The sequence below is a fragment of the Oncorhynchus mykiss genome, chromosome 16 (assembly GCF_057628025.1).
Source record: "Oncorhynchus mykiss isolate SJ-2025 chromosome 16, ASM5762802v1, whole genome shotgun sequence".
In the NCBI taxonomy this organism is placed as follows: Eukaryota; Metazoa; Chordata; class Actinopteri; order Salmoniformes; family Salmonidae; genus Oncorhynchus; species Oncorhynchus mykiss.
In genome coordinates, this window is record NC_143037.1 from 1,786,106 (window position 1) to 1,805,706 (window position 19,601).

Consider the following 19,601-nt stretch of genomic DNA (forward strand, 5'->3'; position numbering starts at 1 on the left):
AGTGGCTTGGAGGCTAGGGGGGTTATTTAGTCGTAGTGGCTTGAGGGCTAGGGGGGTTATTTAGTAGTAGTGGCTTGAGGGCTAGGGGGGATATTTACTAGTAGTGGCTTGGAGGCTATGGGGGTTATTTAGTAGTAGTGGCTTGGAGGCTATGGGGGTTATTTAGTAGTAGTGGCTTGGAGGCTAGGTGTGTTATTTGGTAGAACTGGCTTCAAGCCTATGGGAGTTATTTATTAATATTGTTTTGGTGGCTACAGGGGTTATTTAGTAGTAGTGGCTTGGAGGTTTTGGATGCTAGGTGGTTAATTAGTAGCAATGGCTTGGAGGCTAAGTGGGTTATTTAGTAGTAGTGGTTTGGAGGCTAGGGGGGTTATTTCATATTTTTGGCTTGGAGGCTAGGTGCTTATTTAGTAGTAGTGGCTTGGAGGCTAGTGGGGTTATTTAGTAGTAGTGGCTTGGAGGCTGGGGGGTTATTTAGTAGTAGTGGCTTGGAGGCTAGGGGGGTTATTTAGTAGTATTGGCTTGGAGGCTAGGGGGTTATTTAGTAGTAGTGGCTTGGAGGCTAGGGGGTTATTTATTTGTAGTGGCTTGGAGGCTAGGGGGTTATTTAGTAGTAGTGGCTTGGAGGGTAGAGGTTTTATTAAGTAGTATTGGCTTGGAGGCTATGGGGGTTATTTAGTAGTAGTGGCTTGGAGGCTAGGGGGGTTATTTAGTCGTAGTGGCTTGGAGGCTAGGGGGGGTTATTTAGTAGTAGTGGCTTGGAGGCTGAGGGGGCTAGGTGTGTTCTTTAGTAGAAGTGGCTTGGAGGCTATGGGGGATATTTACTAGTAGTGGCATGGAGGCTATGGGGGATATTTACTAGTAGTGGCTTGGAGGCTGGGGGGTTATTTACTAGTAGTGGCTTGGAGGCTATGGGGGTTATTTAGTAGTAGTGGCTTGGAGGCTAGGGGGGTTATTTAGTCGTAGTGGCTTGAGGGCTAGGGGGGTTATTTAGTAGTAGTGGCTTGAGGGCTAGGGGGGATATTTACTAGTAGTGGCTTGGAGGCTATGGGGGTTATTTAGTAGTAGTGGCTTGGAGGCTATGGGGGTTATTTAGTAGTAGTGGCTTGGAGGCTAGGGGGGTTATTTAGTCGTAGTGGCTTGGAGGCTAGGGGGGGTTATTTAGTAGTAGTGGCTTGGAGGCTAAGTGGTTATTTAGTAGTAGTGGCTTGGAGGCTAGGGGGGTTATTTAGTAGTAGTGGCTTGGAGGCTAGGGGCGTTATTTAGTAGTAGTGGCTTGGAGGCTAGGGGGGTTATTTACTAGTAGTGGCTTGGAGGCTATGGGAGTTATTTAGTAGTAGTGGCTTGGAGGCTAGGGGGGTTATTTAGTCGTAGTGGCTTGGAGGCTAGGGGGGGGGGTATTTAGTAGTAGTGGCATGGAGGCTAGGGGGGGTTATTTAGTAAAAGTGGCTTGGAGGCTGGGGGGTTATTTATTTGTAGTGGCTTGGAGGCTAGGGGGTTATTTAGTAGTAGTGGCTTGGAGGCTAGGGGCGTTATTTAGTAGTAGTGGCTTGGAGGCTAGGGGGGTTATTTACTAGTAGTGGCTTGGAGGCTATGGGAGTTATTTAGTAGTAGTGGCTTGGAGGCTAGGGGGGTTATTTAGTCGTAGTGGCTTGTAGGCTAGGGGGGGTTATTTAGTAGTAGTGGCTTGGAGGCTGAGGGGGCTAGGTGTGTTCTTTAGTAGAAGTGGCTTGGAGGCTATGGGGGATATTTACTAGTAGTGGCATGGAGGCTATGGGGGTTATTTAGTAGAAGTGGCTTGGAGGCTAGGGGGGGTATTTAGTAGTAGTGGCATGGAGGCTAGGGGGGTTATTTAGTAGTAGTGGCTTGGAGACTAGGAGGGTTATTTATTAGTATGTCCTTGGAGGATAGGAGGGTTATTTAGTAGTATGTGCTTGGAGGCTGAGGGGGGTTATTTAGTAGTAGTGGCTTGGAGGCTGGGGGGTTATTTAGTAGAAGTGGCTTGGAGGCTAGGGGGGGTATTTAGTAGTAGTGGCATGGAGGCTAGGGGGGTTATTTAGTAGAAGTGGCTTGGAGGCTGGGGGGTTATTTACTAGTAGTGGCTTGGAGGCTAGGGGGGTATTTAGTAGTAGTGGCATGGAGGCTAGGGGGGGTTATTTAGTAGAAGTGGCTTGGAGGCTGGGGGGTTATTTACTAGTAGTGGCTTGGAGGCTAGGGGTGTTATTTAGTAGTAGTGGCTTGAGGCTAGGGGTGTTATTTAGTAGTAGGTGCTTGGAGGCTAGGAGGGTTATTTAGTAGTATGTGCTTGGAGGCTAGGAGGGTTATTTAGTAGTGTGTGCTTGGAGGCTAGGTGGGTTATTTAGTAGTAGTGGCTTGGAGGGTGAAGAGTCTACGTGGGTTATTTAGTAGTAGTGGCTTGGAGGTTAGGGGGGTTATTTAGTAGTAGTGGCTTGGAGGCTAGGTGGGGTTATTTAGTAGTAGTGGCTTGGAGCCTAGTGGGGTTATTTAGTAGTAGTGGCTTGGAGGCTAAGGGGGTTATTTAGTAGTAGTGGCTTGGCGGCTAGGGGGGTTATTTAGTAGTAGTGGCTTGGAGGTTGAGGAGGCTAGGGGGGTTATTTAGTAGGATTGGCTTGGAGGCTGGGGGGTTATTTAGTAGTAGTGGCTTGGAGGCTGTGGGGTTGTTTTAGTAGTAATGGCTTGGAGGCTGGGGAGTTATTTAGTAGTTGTGGCTTGAAGGATTGGGGGTTATTTAGTAGTAGTGGCTTGGAGGCTAGGGGGGTTATTTAGTAGTAGTGGCTTGGAGGCTAGGGGGGTTGTTTAGTAGTAGTGGCTTGGAGGCTATGGGGGTTGTTTAGTAGTAGTGGCTTGGAGGCTATGTGGGTTATTTAGTACTAGTGACTAGATGGCTAGTGGGGTTATTTAGTAGTAGTTGCTTGCAGGCTGGGGGGTTATTTAGTTGTAGTGGCTTGGAGGCTAGGGGGGTTATTTAGTAGTTGTGGCTTGGAGGATAGGGGGGTTATTTAGTAGTAGTGGCTTGGAGGTTGAGGAGGCTAGGGGGGCTATTTAGTAGTAGTGGCTTGGAGGCTGGTGGGTTACTTAGTAGTAGTGGCTTGGAGGCTGGGGGTTATTTTAGTAGTAGTGGCTTTGAGGCAAGGGGGATTATTTAGTAGTAGTGGCTTGGAGGCTAGGGGGGTTATTTAGTAGAAGTGGCTTGGAGGCTGGGGGGTTATTTAGTAGTAGTGGCTTGAAGTCTAGTGGGGTTATTTAGTAGTTGTGGCTTGGAGGCTGGGGGGGTTATTTAGTACTAGTGGCTTGGAGGCTAGGGGGGTTATTTAGTACTAGTGGCTTGGAGGCTAGGGGGATTATTTAGTAGTAGTGGCTTGGAGGCTAGGGGGGTTATTTAGTAGTATGTGCTTGGAGGCTAGGAGGGTTATTTAGTAGTGTGTGCTTGGAGGCTAGGTGGGTTATTTAGTAGTAGTGGCTTGGAGGGTGAAGAGTCTACGTGGGTTATTTAGTAGTAGTGGCTTGGAGGTTAGGGGGGTTATTTAGTAGTAGTGGCTTGGAGGCTAGGTGGGGTTATTTAGTAGTAGTGGCTTGGAGCCTAGTGGGGTTATTTAGTAGTAGTGGCTTGGAGGCTAAGGGGGTTATTTAGTAGTAGTGGCTTGGCGGCTAGGGGGGTTATTTAGTAGTAGTGGCTTGGAGGTTGAGGAGGCTAGGGGGGTTATTTAGTAGGATTGGCTTGGAGGCTGGGGGGTTATTTAGTAGTAGTGGCTTGGAGGCTGTGGGGTTGTTTTAGTAGTAATGGCTTGGAGGCTGGGGAGTTATTTAGTAGTTGTGGCTTGAAGGATTGGGGGTTATTTAGTAGTAGTGGCTTGGAGGCTAGGGGGGTTATTTAGTAGTAGTGGCTTGGAGGCTAGGGGGGTTGTTTAGTAGTAGTGGCTTGGAGGCTATGGGGGTTGTTTAGTAGTAGTGGCTTGGAGGCTATGTGGGTTATTTAGTACTAGTGACTAGATGGCTAGTGGGGTTATTTAGTAGTAGTTGCTTGCAGGCTGGGGGGTTATTTAGTTGTAGTGGCTTGGAGGCTAGGGGGGTTATTTAGTAGTTGTGGCTTGGAGGATAGGGGGGTTATTTAGTAGTAGTGGCGTGGAGGTTGAGGAGGCTAGGGGGGCTATTTAGTAGTAGTGGCTTGGAGGCTGGTGGGTTACTTAGTAGTAGTGGCTTGGAGGCTGGGGGTTATTTTAGTAGTAGTGGCTTTGAGGCAAGGGGGATTATTTAGTAGTAGTGGCTTGGAGGCTAGGGGGTTATTTAGTAGAAGTGGCTTGGAGGCTGGGGGGTTATTTAGTAGTAGTGGCTTGAAGTCTAGTGGGGTTATTTAGTAGTTGTGGCTTGGAGGCTGGGGGGGTTATTTAGTACTAGTGGCTTGGAGGCTAGGGGGGTTATTTAGTACTAGTGGCTTGGAGGCTAGGGGGATTATTTAGTAGTAGTGGCTTGGAGGCTAGGGGGGTTATTTAGTAGAAGTGGCTTGGAGGCTGGGGGGTTATTTAGTAGTAGTTACTTGGAGGCTAGGTGGGTTATTTAGTAATAGTTACGTGGAGGCTGGGGAGGTTATTTTGTAGTAGTGGCTTGGAGGTTGAAGAGGCTAGGGGGGTAATTTAGTAGTAGTGGCTTGGAGGCTAGGTGGGTTATTTAGTAGTATTGTCTTGGAGGCCTGGGGGTTTTATAGTAGTAGTGGCTTCGAGGTTGAGGAGACTAGGGGGGCTTATTTAGTAGTAGCGGCTTGGAGGCTAGGTGGGTTATTTAGTAGTAGTGGCTTGGAGTTTGAGGAGAATAGGGGGGTTATTTAGTAGTAGTGTCTTTGGAGGCTAGGGGGGGTTATTTACTAGCAGTGGCTTGGAGGGAGGGGACACTAGGGAAGTATTTTAGTTGTTATGGTTTGGAGTCCAGGGGGGTTGTTTTGTAGTAGTGGCTTGGAGGCTAGAGGGGTTATTTAGTAGTAGTGGCTTGGAGGCTAAGGGGGTTATTTAGTAGTAATGGCTTGGTGGCTAGGGGGGTTATTTAGAAGTAGTGGCTTGGAGGTTGAGGAGGCTAGGGGGGTTATTTAGTAGTATTGGCTTGGAGGCTGGGGGGTTATTTAGTAGTAGTGGCTTGGAGGCTGTGGGGTTGTTTTAGTAGTAATGGCTTGGAGGCTGGGGGGTTATTTAGTAGTTGTGGCTTGAAGGATTGGGGGTTATTTAGTAGTAGTGGCTTGGAGGCTAGAGGGGTTATTTAGTAGTAGTGGCTTGGAGGCTAGAGGGGTTATTTAGTAGTAGTGGCTTGAAGTCTAGTGGGGTTATTTAGTAGTAGTGGCTTGGAGGCTAGGGGGGTTATTTAGTACTAGTGGCTTGGAGGCTAGGGAGGTTATTTAGTAGTAGTGGCTTGGAGGTTGAAGAGGCTAGGTGGGTTATTTAGTAGTAGTGGCTTGGAGGCTAGGTGGGTTATTAAGTAGTAGTGGTTTGGAGGCTAGGGGGGTTATTTAGTCGTAGTGGCTTGGAGGCTGGGGGGTTATTTAGTAGTAGTGGCTTGAAGTCTAGTGGGGTTATTTAGTAGTAGTGGCTTGGAGGCTAGGGGGGTTATTTAGTACTAGTGGCTTGGAGGCTAGGGAGGTTATTTAGTAGTAGTGGCTTGGAGGTTGAAGAGGCTAGGTGGGTTATTTAGTAGTAGTGGCTTGGAGGCTAGGTGGGTTATTAAGTAGTAGTGGTTTGGAGGCTAGGGGGGTTATTTAGTCGTAGTGGCTTGGAGGCTAGGGGGGTTATTTTTTTCGTAGTGGCTTGGAGGCTAGGGGGGGTTATTTACTAGCAGTGGCTTGGAGTGAGGGGACACTAGGGAAGTATTTTAGTTGTAATGGTTTGGAGTCCAGGGGGGTTGTTTTGTAGTAGTGGCTTGGAGGCTGAGGGGTCTAGGTGTGTTATTTAGTAGAAGTGGCTTGGAGGCTGAGGGGGCTAGGTGTGTTATTTAGTAGAAGTGGCTTGGAGGCTGAGGGGGCTAGGTGTGTTCTTTAGTATAAGTGGCTTGGAGGCTGAGGGTGCTAGGTGTGTTCTTTAGTAGAAGTGGCTTGGAGGATGAGGGGGGTTATTTAGTACTAGTGGCTTGGAGGCTATGGGGGTTATTTAGTAGTAGTGGCTTGGAGGCTAGAGGGGTTATTTAGTAGTAGTGGTTTGGTGGCTAGGTGGGTTATTTAGTAGTAGTGGCTTGGAGGTTGAGGAGGCTAGCGGGGTTATTTAGTAGTATTGGCTTGGAGGCTGGGGTGTTATTTAGTAGTAGTGGCTTGGAGGCTAGGGGGTTGTTTTAGTAGTAATGGCTTGGAGGCTGGGGGGTTATTTAGTAGTTGTGGCTTGAAGGAATGGGGGTTATTTAGTAGTAGTGGCTTGGAGGCTAGAGGGGTTATTTAGTAGTAGTGGCTTGGAGGCTGGGGGTTATTTTAGTAGTAGTGGCTTTGAGGCTAGGGGGATTATTTAGTAGTAGTGGCTTGGAGGCTAGGGGGGTTATTTGGTAGAAGTGGCTTGGAGGCTGGGGGTTATTTAGTAGTAGTGGCTTGAAGTCTAGTGGGGTTATTTAGTAGTAGTGGCTTGGAGGCTAGGGGGGTTATTTAGTACTAGTGGCTTGGAGGCTAGGGGGGTTATTTAGTAGTTGTGGCTTGAAGGATTGGGGGTTATTTAGTTGTAGTGGCTTGGAGGCAAGGGGGGTATTTTGTAGTTGTGGCTTGGAGGTTGAGGAGGCTATAGGGGTTATTTAGTAGTAGTGGCTTGGAGGTTGAGGAGGCTAGAGGGGCTATTTAGTAGTAGTGGCTTGGAGGCTGGGGGGTTACTTGGTAGTAGTGGCTTGGAGGCCGGGGGTTATTTAGTAGTAGTGGCTTTGAGGCTAGGGGGGTTATTTAGTAGTTGTGGCTTGAAGGATTGGGGGTTATTTAGTTTATTTACTTGAAGGCTCGTGGGGTTATTTAGTAGTAGTGGCTTGGAGGCTAGGGGGGTTATTTAGTAGTAGTGGCTTGGAGGCTAGGGGGATTATTTAGTAGTAGTGGCTTGGAGGCTAGGGGGGTTATTTGGTAGAAGTGGCTTGGAGGCTGGGGGTTATTTAGTAGTAGTGGCTTGAAGTCTAGTGGGGTTATTTAGTAGTAGTGGCTTGGAGGCTAGGGGGGTTATTTAGTACTAGTGGCTTGGAGGCTAGGGGGGTTATTTAGTAGTTGTGGCTTGAAGGATTGGGGGTTATTTAGTTGTAGTGGCTTGGAGGCAAGGGGGGTATTTTGTAGTTGTGGCTTGGAGGTTGAGGAGGCTATAGGGGTTATTTAGTAGTAGTGGCTTGGAGGCTGTGGGGTTGTTTTAGTAGTAATGGCTTGGAGGCTGGGGGGTTATTTAGTAGTTGTGGCTTGAAGGATTGGGGGTTATTTAGTAGTAGTGGCTTGGAGGCTAGAGGGGTTATTTAGTAGTAGTGGCTTGGAGGCTGGGGTTTATTTTAGTAGTAGTGGCTTTGAGGCTAGGGGGATTATTTAGTAGTAGTGGCTTGGAGGCTAGGGAGGTTATTTAGTAGTAGTGGCTTGGAGGTTGAAGAGGCTAGGTGGGTTATTTAGTAGTAGTGGCTTGGAGGCTAGGTGGGTTATTAAGTAGTAGTGGTTTGGAGGCTAGGGGGGTTATTTAGTCGTAGTGGCTTGGAGGCTAGGGGGGTTATTTTTTTCGTAGTGGCTTGGAGGCTAGGGGGGGTTATTTACTAGCAGTGGCTTGGAGTGAGGGGACACTAGGGAAGTATTTTAGTTGTAATGGTTTGGAGTCCAGGGGGGTTGTTTTGTAGTAGTGGCTTGGAGGCTGAGGGGTCTAGGTGTGTTATTTAGTAGAAGTGGCTTGGAGGCTGAGGGGGCTAGGTGTGTTATTTAGTAGAAGTGGCTTGGAGGCTGAGGGGGCTAGGTGTGTTCTTTAGTATAAGTGGCTTGGAGGCTGAGGGTGCTAGGTGTGTTCTTTAGTAGAAGTGGCTTGGAGGATGAGGGGGGTTATTTAGTACTAGTGGCTTGGAGGCTATGGGGGTTATTTAGTAGTAGTGGCTTGGAGGCTAGAGGGGTTATTTAGTAGTAGTGGTTTGGTGGCTAGGTGGGTTATTTAGTAGTAGTGGCTTGGAGGTTGAGGAGGCTAGGGGGGTTATTTAGTAGTATTGGCTTGGAGGCTGGGGGGTTATTTAGTAGTAGTGGCTTGGAGGCTAGGGGGTTGTTTTAGTAGTAATGGCTTGGAGGCTGGGGGGTTATTTAGTAGTTGTGGCTTGAAGGAATGGGGGTTATTTAGTAGTAGTGGCTTGGAGGCTAGAGGGGTTATTTAGTAGTAGTGGCTTGGAGGTTGGGGGTTATTTTAGTAGTAGTGGCTTTGAGGCTAGGGGGATTATTTAGTAGTAGTGGCTTGGAGGCTAGGGGGGTTATTTGGTAGAAGTGGCTTGGAGGCTGGGGGTTATTTAGTAGTAGTGGCTTGAAGTCTAGTGGGGTTATTTAGTAGTAGTGGCTTGGAGGCTAGGGGGGTTATTTAGTACTAGTGGCTTGGAGGCTAGGGGGGTTATTTAGTAGTTGTGGCTTGAAGGATTGGGGGTTATTTAGTTGTAGTGGCTTGGAGGCAAGGGGGGTATTTTGTAGTTGTGGCTTGGAGGTTGAGGAGGCTATAGGGGTTATTTAGTAGTAGTGGCTTGGAGGTTGAGGAGGCTAGAGGGGCTATTTAGTAGTAGTGGCTTGGAGGCTGGGGGGTTACTTGGTAGTAGTGGCTTGGAGGCCGGGGGTTATTTAGTAGTAGTGGCTTTGAGGCTAGGGGGGTTATTTAGTAGTTGTGGCTTGAAGGATTGGGGGTTATTTAGTTGTAGTGGCTTGAAGGCTCGTGGGGTTATTTAGTAGTAGTGGCTTGGAGGCTAGGGGGGTTATTTAGTAGTAGTGGCTTGGAGGCTAGGGGGGTTATTTAGTAGTAGTGGCTTGGAGGCTATGGGGGTTATTTAGTAGTAGTGGCTTGGAGGATATGGGGGTTATTTAGTACTAGTGGCTTGGAGGCTATGGGGGTTATTTAGTAGTAGTGGCTTGGAGGCTAGGGGGGTTATTTAGTAGTAGTGGTTTGGAGTTTGAAGAGGCTAGGGGGGTTTTTTAGTAGTAGTGGCTTGGAGGTCTAGGTGGGTTATTTAGTAGTAGTGGCTTGGAGGCTGGGTGGGTTATTTAGTAGTATTGGCTTGGAGGCTGGGTGGTTATATAGGAGTAGTGGTTTGGAGGCTAGGGGGGTTATTTAGTAGTAGTGGCTTGGAGGCTAGGGGGGTTTTTTACTAGTAGTTATTTGGAGGCTGGGGGGTTATTTAGTAGTAGTGGCTTTGAGGTTGAGGAGACTAGGGGGGTTATTTAGTAGTAGTGGCTTGGAGGCTAGGTGGGTTATTTAGTAGTAGAGGCTAGGGGGGTTATTTAGTAGTAGTGTGTTTGGAGGCTAGGGGGGGTTATTTAGTAATAGTGGTTTGGAGGCTAGGGGGTTATTTAGTCGTAGTGGCTTGGAGGCTAGGGGGGGTATTTATTCGTAGTGGCTTAGGGGGCTAGGTGTGTTATTTAGTAGAAGTGGCTTGGAGGCTGAGGGGGCTAGGTGTGTTATTTAGTAGTAGTGGCTTGGAGGCTAGGGGGGTTATTTATTCGTAGTGGTGTTGGAGGCTAGGGGGGGGGGGGTTATTTACTAGCAGTGGCTTGGAGGGAGGGGACACTATGGAAGTATTTTAGTTGTAATGGTTTGGAGTCCAGGGGGGTTGTTTTGTAGTAGTGGCTTGGAGGCTGAGGGGTCTAGGTGTGTTATTTAGTAGAAGTTGCTTGGAGGCTGAGGGGGCTAGGTGTGTTCTTTAGTAGAAGTGGCTTGGAGGCTGGGGGATTTAGTAGTAGTGGCTTGGAGGCTAGGGGGTTATTTAGTAGAAGTGGCTTGGAGGCTGGGTGGTTATTTACTAGTAGTGGCTTGGAGGTTAGGGGTGTTATTTAGTAGTAGTGGCTTGGGCCTAGGGGGGATATTTACTAGTAGTGGCTTGGAGGCTAGGGTGGGTATTTACTAGTAGTGGCTTGGAGGCTAAGGGGGTCATTTAGTAGTAGTGGCTTGGAGGCTAGGGGGGCTATTTAGTAGTAGTGGCTTGGAGGCTAAGGGGTTATTTAGTAGTAGTGGCTTGGAGGCTAGGGGGGTTATTTAGTAGTAGTGGCTTGGAGGCTAGGGGGGCTATTTAGTAGAAGTGGCTTGGAGGCTGGGGGGTTAATTACTAGTAGTGGCTTGGAGGCTAGGGGGGGGGGGGTATTTAGTAGTAGTGGCATGGAGGCTAGGGGGGGTTATTTAGTAGAAGTGGCTTGGAGGCTGGGGGGTTATTTACTAGTAGTGGCTTGGAGGCTAAGGGGGTTATTTAGTAGTATTGGCTTGGAGGCTAGGGGGGGTTATTTAGTAGTAGTGGCTTGGAGGCTAGGGGGGTTATTTAGTAGTAGTGGCTTGGAGGCTAAGGGGTTATTTAGTAGTAGTGGCTTGGCGGCTAGGGGGGTTATTTAGTAGTAGTGGCTTGGAGGCTAGGGGTGTTATTTAGTAGAAGTGGCTTGGAGGCTGGGGAGTTATTTAGTAGAAGTGGTTTGGAGGCTGGGGGATTTAGTAGTAGTTGCTTGGAGGCTAGGAGGGTTATTTAGTAGTAGTGGCTTGGAGGCTAGGGGGTTATTTAGTAGAAGTGGCTTGGAGGCTGGGGGGTTATTTACTAGTAGTGGCTTGGAGGCTAGGGGGGGTATTTAGTAATAGTGGCATGGAGGCTAGGGGGGGTTATTTAGTAGAAGTGGCTTGGAGGCTGGGGGGTTATTTACTAGTAGTGGCTTGGAGGCTAGGGGGTTATTTAGTAGTAGTGGCTTGGAGGGTAGAGGTTGTATTAAGTAGTAGTGGCTTGGAGGCTATGGGGGTTATTTAGTAGTAGTGGCTTGGAGGCTAGGGGGGTTATTTAGTCGTAGTGGCTTGGAGGCTAGGGGGGGTTATTTAGTAGTAGTGGCTTGGAGGCTGAGGGGGCTAGGTGTGTTCTTTAGTAGAAGTGGCTTGGAGGCTATGGGGGATATTTACTAGTAGTGGCATGGAGGCTATGGGGGATATTTACTAGTAGTGGCTTGGAGGCTGGGGGGTTATTTACTAGTAGTGGCTTGGAGGCTATGGGGGTTATTTAGTAGTAGTGGCTTGGAGGCTAGGGGGGTTATTTAGTCGTAGTGGCTTGAGGGCTAGGGGGGTTATTTAGTAGTAGTGGCTTGAGGGCTAGGGGGGATATTTACTAGTAGTGTCTTGGAGGCTATGGGGGTTATTTAGTAGTAGTGGCTTGGAGGCTATGGGGGTTATTTAGTAGTAGTGGCTTGGAGGCTAGGGGGGTTATTTAGTCGTAGTGGCTTGGAGGCTAGGGGGGGTTATTTAGTAGTAGTGGCTTGGAGGCTAAGTGGTTATTTAGTAGTAGTGGCTTGGAGGCTAGGGGGGTTATTTAGTAGTAGTGGCTTGGAGGCTAGGGGCGTTATTTAGTAGTAGTGGCTTGGAGGCTAGTGGGGTTATTTACTAGTAGTGGCTTGGAGGCTATGGGAGTTATTTAGTAGTAGTGGCTTGGAGGCTAGGGGGGTTATTTAGTCGTAGTGGCTTGGAGGCTAGGGGGGGTTATTTAGTAGTAGTGGCTTGGAGGCTGAGGGCCTAGGTGTGTTCTTTAGTAGAAGTGGCTTGGAGGCTATGGGGGATATTTACTAGTAGTGGCATGGAGGCTATGGGGGATATTTACTAGTAGTGGCTTGGAGGCTGGGGGGTTATTTACTAGTAGTGACTTGGAGGCTATGGGGGTTATTTAGTAGTAGTGGCTTGGAGGCTAGGGGGGTTATTTAGTCGTAGTGGCTTGAGGGCTAGGGGGGTTATTTAGTAGTAGTGGCTTGAGGGCTAGGGGGGATATTTACTAGTAGTGTCTTGGAGGCTATGGGGGTTATTTAGTAGTAGTGGCTTGGAGGCTATGGGGGTTATTTAGTAGTAGTGGCTTGGAGGCTAGGGGGGTTATTTAGTCGTAGTGGCTTGGAGGCTAGGGGGGGTTATTTAGTAGTAGTGGCTTGGAGGCTAAGTGGTTATTTAGTAGTAGTGGCTTGGAGGCTAGGGGGGTTATTTAGTAGTAGTGGCTTGGAGGCTAGGGGCGTTATTTAGTAGTAGTGGCTTGGAGGCTAGTGGGGTTATTTACTAGTAGTGGCTTGGAGGCTATGGGAGTTATTTAGTAGTAGTGGCTTGGAGGCTAGGGGGGTTATTTAGTCGTAGTGGCTTGGAGGCTAGGGGGGGTTATTTAGTAGTAGTGGCTTGGAGGCTGAGGGCCTAGGTGTGTTCTTTAGTAGAAGTGGCTTGGAGGCTATGGGGGATATTTACTAGTAGTGGCATGGAGGCTATGGGGGATATTTACTAGTAGTGGCTTGGAGGCTGGGGGGTTATTTACTAGTAGTGACTTGGAGGCTATGGGGGTTATTTAGTAGTAGTGGCTTGGAGGCTAGGGGGGTTATTTAGTCGTAGTGGCTTGAGGGCTAGGGGGGTTATTTAGTAGTAGTGGCTTGAGGGCTAGGGGGGATATTTACTAGTAGTGGCTTGGAGGCTATGGGGGTTATTTAGTAGTAGTGGCTTGGAGGCTATGGGGGTTATTTAGTAGTAGTGGCTTGGAGGCTAGGGGGGTTATTTAGTCGTAGTGGCTTGGAGGCTAGGGGGGGTTATTTAGTAGTAGTGGCTTGGAGGCTAAGTGGTTATTTAGTGGTAGTGGCTTGGAGGCTAGGGGGGTTATTTAGTAGTAGTGGCTTGGAGGCTAGGGGTGTTATTTAGTAGAAGTGGCTTGGAGGCTGGGGAGTTATTTAGTAGAAGTGGCTTGGAGGCTGGGGGATTTAGTAGTAGTGGCTTGAAGGCTAGGGGGGTTATTTAGTAGTAGTGGCTTGGAGGCTAGGGGGGTTATTTAGTAGAAGTGGCATGGAGGCTGGGGGGTTATTTAGTAGAAGTGGCTTGGAGGCTGGGGGGTTATTTACTAGTAGTGGCTTGGAGGCTAGGGGGGGTATTTAGTAGTAGTGGCATGGAGGCTAGGGGGGGTTATTTAGTAGAAGTGGCTTGGAGGCTGGGGGGTTATTTACTAGTAGTGGCTTGGAGGCTAGGGGTGTTATTTAGTAGTAGTGGCTTGAGGCTAGGGGTGTTATTTAGTAGTAGTGGCTTGGAGACTAGGAGGGTTATTTATTAGTATGTCCTTGGAGGCTAGGAGGGTTATTTAGTAGTATGTGCTTGGAGGCTGAGGGGGGTTATTTAGTAGAAGTGGCTTGGAGGCTGGGGGGTTATTTACTAGTAGTGGCTTGGAGGCTAGGGGGGGTATTTAGTAGAAGTGGCTTGGAGGCTGGGGGGTTATTTACTAGTAGTGGCTTGGAGGCTAGGGGGGGTATTTAGTAGTAGTGGCATGGAGGCTAGGGGGGGGTTATTTAGTAGAAGTGGCTTGGAGGCTGGGGGGTTATTTACTAGTAGTGGCTTGGAGGCTAGGGGTGTTATTTAGTACTAGTGGCTTGAGGCTAGGGGTGTTATTTAGTAGTAGGTGCTTGGAGGCTAGGAGGGTTATTTAGTAGTATGTGCTTGGAGGCTAGGAGGGTTATTTAGTAGTATGTGCTTGGAGGCCAGGAGGGTTATTTAGTAGTATGTGCTTGGAGGCCAGGAGGGTTATTTAGTAGTCGGTGCTTGGAGGCTAGGAGGGTTATTTAGTAGTATGTGCTTGGAGGCCAGGAGGGTTATTTATTAGTAGTGTGTTGTTGTTTTTGTAGTATTAGTGGCTTGGATGTTGGCGGTTGTCCCAGGCCAATGGTGGGTTTGGCCTACCTAGTGGCAGGTAGTGAGAGTGGGGTTTGGGTGGGTTTGTGGTTGTGGTTGTGGTGCATTATGGGAAGCCTAGGACCAGGAAGTGAACAGGAAGCTGAACTGTGTTTCATTGATTTCAGGGATGAGAGCTGCAGTCAGGAGGGCGATGGTGGTGATGAGGATCTGGGGGAGGAAGGGGAGGAGTTTGAGTGTTACCCCCCGGGGATGAAGGTGCAGGTGAGGTATGGGCGTGGTCGCAGCCTGAAGACGTACCAGGCCACTGTGAAAGAGGCTGACGTGGAGGGGGGAGAGGTGCTCTACCTGGTTCACTACTGTGGCTGGAACGTCAGGTAAGATTAGCAGGACACACAGCCCTGGGGAATATGACCTTTCACCTCAATATATCTTTCACCTGACCACTACTAGTTGATATTAATATATATATTAGTGGAGAGGTGTGGCTGGAATGGCAGGTAAGATTAGCAGGACACACAGCCCCGGGGAATATGACCTATCACCTCAATATATCTATCACCTGACCCCTACTAGTTTTGTAGATATGAATATATATTAGTGGAGAGGTGTGGCTGAAACGGCAGGTAAGATTAGCAGGACACACAGCCCTGGGGAATATGATCTATCACCTTCCTAGCCACCACTAGTATTACAGCTATATTATTTACCCTCCTCAAATAGACCCAGCTGTAAATGTAAAGAGCTTACCTTTTAAATGGAGATCCCTATAGCAACAACATGGATATTCCTTCCTCTCTGTTTTGAAACAAGCTCACATATATTATATTTACATATCATTGATTATATCTTACCATCAGCTATAGATAATGTAATGGTTTTTCTGTGTCAGGACTAATTAATTATCATTGCACTGTGGACATCTAGTGGTTAACATTGAGAATTGGGGCAGTAATCAGTAATGACTTTGGTTTGTTGACGTTTTAAGGTATTGATTGACAGCTTGTCTCCCCGTCCGTCTGTCTGTCCTCCCACTGTCATCTAGAGACGGGCTGAGTTTGACCATAAAACGAAGCTCTTTCACAGAGCCTTCTCATTGAAGAATAGAGCTATTTTATGAAGTCCTAAGCCACTTTAAAATGCCATTTAATCCTCATTCACGTTATAGGGCCAAACCTACTCAAGCCAAGCTGAGAAACTGAGCTTGCCTGGTTAAACATCCACCATAATTGCTGGAACCATACTGGAAAGGACCACAAGCAGAAGGGTACGGTTCGGGTGGGCCCCTATCGTGTGAATCTGGTATTAAAATACCGCTATACTCACCTCTACCTCTCTCCCCCCTGTGCCAGAGACAGGGTAATAAATACACTGTTACTATGTAGAAGTAGAGTTGGCATACATAAGACAGACACAATAGTGAAGAGCTTTTCACAGTGAGACCAATGTAGGGATGTCATTGTCTTCCTGTTGTTTTGTGGTTGAATTCCATAAATTGTTGAGCAGAGGTTCTTTTCTCTGCGTTACTGTGTCTTGTGGTCTTGTTGACATTGGAAGACTTTCATTCCTTTCTGTAGATCCAAGTAGACTACCTTTGGGTAGTTAAACATTCTGTAAATCATTTCTATGGTTGTTGGTATTATCATAGTGTTGCCTTATCTTAAGGTTGTTTTATTCCATAATTATAATGTGGATTTGTCTTCATTAAGGCTGTCTTATTCCATGTAATAATTTTGATTTATCTTAATTATGGTGGTTTTATTCCATTATATAATTATGGGGCGGCAGGTAGCCTAGTGGTTAGAGCGTTGGACCAGTAACCGAAAGGTTGCAAGATCTAATCCCAGAGCTGACAAGGTACAAATCTGTCGTTCTGCCCCTGAACAGGCAGTTAACCCACTGTTCCTAGGCGTCATTGAAAATAAGAATTTGTTCTTAACTGACTTGCCTAGTTAAATAAAAACAAATATGTTGATATACAGTACCAGTCAAAAGTTTGGACACAGCTACTCATTCCTGGATTTTTCTTTATTTTCACTATTTTCTATATTATAGAATAATAGTGAAGACATCAAAACTATGAAATAACACATATGGAACCATGTAGTAACCAAAAAAATGTTAATCAAATCAAAATATATTATATTTTAGATTCTTCAAAGTAACCACCCTTTGCCTTGATGACAGCTTTGCACACTCTTGGCATTATTTCAACCAGCTTCACCTGGAATGCTTTTCCATCAGTCTTGAAGGTGTTCCCACATATGCTGAGCACTTGTTGGCTGCTGTTCTTTCACTCCGCGGTCTAACTCATCCCAAACCATCTCAATTGGGTTGAGGTCGGGTGATTGTGGAGGCCAGGTCATCTGATGCAGCACTCCAGCACTCACCTTCTTGGTCAAAAATCCCTTACACAGCCTGGAGGTGTGTTGGGTCATTGTGCAGTTGAAAAAGAAATGATAGTCCCACTAAGCCCAAACCATATGGGATGGCGTATCGCTGTGGAGGCCAAGCTGGTTAAGTCTGCCTTGAATTCTAAATAAATCATTGACAGTGTCACCAGCAAAGCACCCGCACACCATCACACCTCCTCCTCATCCATGCTTCACGGTGGGAAATACACATGTGGAGATCTGTTCACCTACTCTGCGTCTCACAAAGACACGGCCGTTGGAACCAAAAATCTCATATTTGAACTCATCAGACCAAAAGACAGATTTCCACCGGTCTAATGTCCATTGCTTGTGTTTCTTGGCAGAAGCAAGTCTCGTCTTCTTATTGGTGTCGTTTAGTAATTTTCTTCCCAGCATTTCAACCATGAAGGCCTGATTTTTTTTAAAGTATTTTATTTGACCTTTTTAACAAGGCAAGTCAGTTAAGAACAAATTCTTATTTACAATGACGGCCTACCCTGGCCAAACCTTAAGTCGTACGACACTGGGCCAATTGTGAGCCGCACTATGGGACTCCCAATTATAACCGGTTGTGATACAGCCTGGAATCGAACCAGGGTCTGTAGTGACACCTCTAGCACTGAGACCGCTGCGCCACTCGGGGGGTCTCCTCTGAACAGTTTACGTTGAGATGTGTCTGTCACTTGAACTCTGAAGCATTTATTTGGGTTGCAATTTCTGAGGGTGGTAACTCTAATGAACTTCTCCTCTGCAGCAGAGGTAACTCTGGGTCTTCCTTTCCTGTGGCGGTCCTCATGAGAGCCAGTTTCATCATAGTTTTTGCAACTACACTTTAAGAAATGTTCAAAGTTCTCATTATCCGTATTGACGGACCTTCATGTCTTGAAGTAAGGATGGACTGTCATTTCTCTTTGCTTGTTTGAGCTGTTCTTGCCATAATATGGACTTGGTATTTTACCAAAATAGGGCTATCTTCTGTATACCACCCCTACCTTGTCACAACACAACTAATTGTCTCAAACGCATTAAGAAGGAAAGAAATTTCACAAATGAACATTTAACAAGGCACACCTGTTAATTAAAATGTATTCCATGCACCTCATGAAGCTGGTTGAGAGAATGTCAAGATTGTGCAAAGCTGTCATCAAGGCAAAGGGTGGCTACTTTGAAGAATCTCAAATATAATCTTCATTTGTGTTCCAAATGGCACCCTATTCCCTATATAGTGCACTACTTTTGACCAGGGCCAATAGGGAAAATCCCATAGGTAGTGCACTACTTTTGACCAGGGCCAATAGGGAATCCCATAGGTAGTGCACTACTTTTGACCAGGGCCCATAGGGAATCCCATAGGCAGTGCACTATATTTGACCATGGCCCATAGGTAGTACACTACTTTTGACCAGGGCCCATATTGAATCCCATAGGGCTCTGGTCATAAGTAGTGTACTATAAAGGGAATAGGGTGCCATTTGGGCCATAGGTTTTATAACTGACCTGTGATTGACTCTCTGTCTCTGTCTCTCCCGTTAGATATGATGAGTGGGTCAAAGCTGACAAGATTGTCCGTCCAGCCAATAAGAATGTTCAGAAGATCAAGCACCGTAAGAAGATAAAGGTAGGAGAAATTAATGTTGTTGCTTTTTATTCTATTTTGCAAATTAGCCATTTCAAATTAATATACAGAATAAACGGTTGTTTCTGTCTATGAAGATGACATGAGGTTACCACAAGATGCACAACATTACTCTGGAGCCCTAAACATGGTCTTCCTGCCCTCCCAGAACAAAGCGGAGAGAGAGCGCAACCGCCTGGAGCAACTGAACGAGGACCTGGGGAGTCCGTCCCCCAACAGACTACGTGTCCCCCGCCCCTCCTCCAAATCCCTCGGTCCCTGCTCTGCCCATGAGCGCCATGTCTTCTCCAAGATGGAGGACGGTGAGAACCAAAGGACTCTGACTCTGCAGTCTCCAGTCAAGTCTATTGAAATCACTTCTATCCTCAATGGCCTGCAAGGTAGTCACTGCTCTACCTGGCATTGTACTCTAACAGTATAGAGGTCACTGCTCTACCTGGCGTTGTACTCTAACAGTATAAAGGTAGTCACTGCTCTACCTGGCGTTGTATTCTAACAGTATAGAGGTAGTCACTGCTCTACCTGGCGTTGTACTCTAAAAGTATAGAGGTAGTCACTGCTCTACCTGGCGTTGTATTCTAACAGTATAGAGGTCACTGCTCTACCTGGCGTTGTACTCTAACAGTATAGAGGTCACTGCTCTACCTGGCGTTGTACTCTAACAGTATAGAGGTCACTGCTCTACCTGGCGTTGTACTCTAATAGTATAAAGGTAGTCACTGCTCTACCTGGCGTTGTATTCTAACAGTATAGAGGTCACTGCTCTACCTGGCGTTGTACTCTAACAGTATAGAGGTCACTGCTCTACCTGGCGTTGTACTCTAACAGTATAGAGGTCACTGCTCTACCTGGCGTTGTACTCTAACAGTATAAAGGTAGTCACTGCTCTACCTGGCGTTGTACTCTAACAGTATAAAGGTAGTCACTGCTCTACCTGGCGTTGTACTCTAATAGTATAAAGGTAGTCACTGCTCTACCTGGCGTTGTATTCTAACAGTATAAAGGTCACTGCTCTACCTGGCGTTGTACTCTAACAGTATAAAGGTCACTGCTCTACCTGGCGTTGTACTCTAACAGTATAAAGGTAGTCACTGCTCTACCTGGCGTTGTACTCTAACAGTATAAAGGTAGTCACTGCTCTACCTGGCGTTGTATTCTAAAAGTATAGAGGTCACTGCTCTACCTGGCGTTGTACTCTAACAGTATAAAGGTAGTCACTGCTCTACCTGGCGTTGTACTCTAACAGTATAAAGGTCACTGCTCTACCTGGCGTTGTACTCTAACAGTATAAAGGTCACTGCTCTACCTGGCGTTGTACTCTAACAGTATAAAGGTCACTGCTCTACCTGGCGTTGTACTCTAACAGTTTAAAGGTAGTCACTGCTCTACCTGGCGTTGTATTCTAACAGTATAAAGGTGGTCACTGCTCTACCTGGCGTTGTACTCTAACAGTATAAAGGTAGTCACTGCTCTACCTGGCGTTGTACTCTAATAGTATAAAGGCGGTCAATGCTCTACCTGGCGTTGTACTCTAATAGTATAAAGGTAGTCACTGCTCTACCTGGCGTTGTACTCTAACATTATAAAGGTAGTCACTGCTCTACCTGGCGTTGTACTCTAACAGTATAGAGGTCACTGCTCTACCTGGCGTTGTACTCTAACAGTATAAAGGTAGTCACTGCTCTACCTGGCGTTGTACTCTAATAGTATAAAGGTAGTCACTGCTCTACCTGGCGTTGTACT

General features: G+C 47.0%; 1 protein-coding gene across 11 annotated transcripts in view; it reads left to right on the forward strand.

Moving 5' to 3' along the window:
• Positions 1-19,601, forward strand: part of arid4b (AT-rich interaction domain 4B) — a 212,280-nt gene that overhangs the window by 156,756 nt on the left and 35,923 nt on the right. For 4 of the 11 annotated variants that reach the window (XM_090201726.1, XM_090201727.1, XM_090201719.1 and 1 more), the window contains exons 17-19: positions 13,976-14,185; positions 17,756-17,840; positions 18,007-18,238. In XM_090201726.1, the coding sequence (XP_090057852.1) occupies positions 13,976-14,185; positions 17,756-17,840; positions 18,007-18,238 (527 nt within the window). The remainder of the gene's footprint in view (positions 1-13,975; positions 14,186-17,755; positions 17,841-18,006; positions 18,239-19,601) is intronic. The other 7 variants (XM_090201728.1, XM_090201721.1, XM_090201722.1 and 4 more) reach the window with 3 other exon arrangements.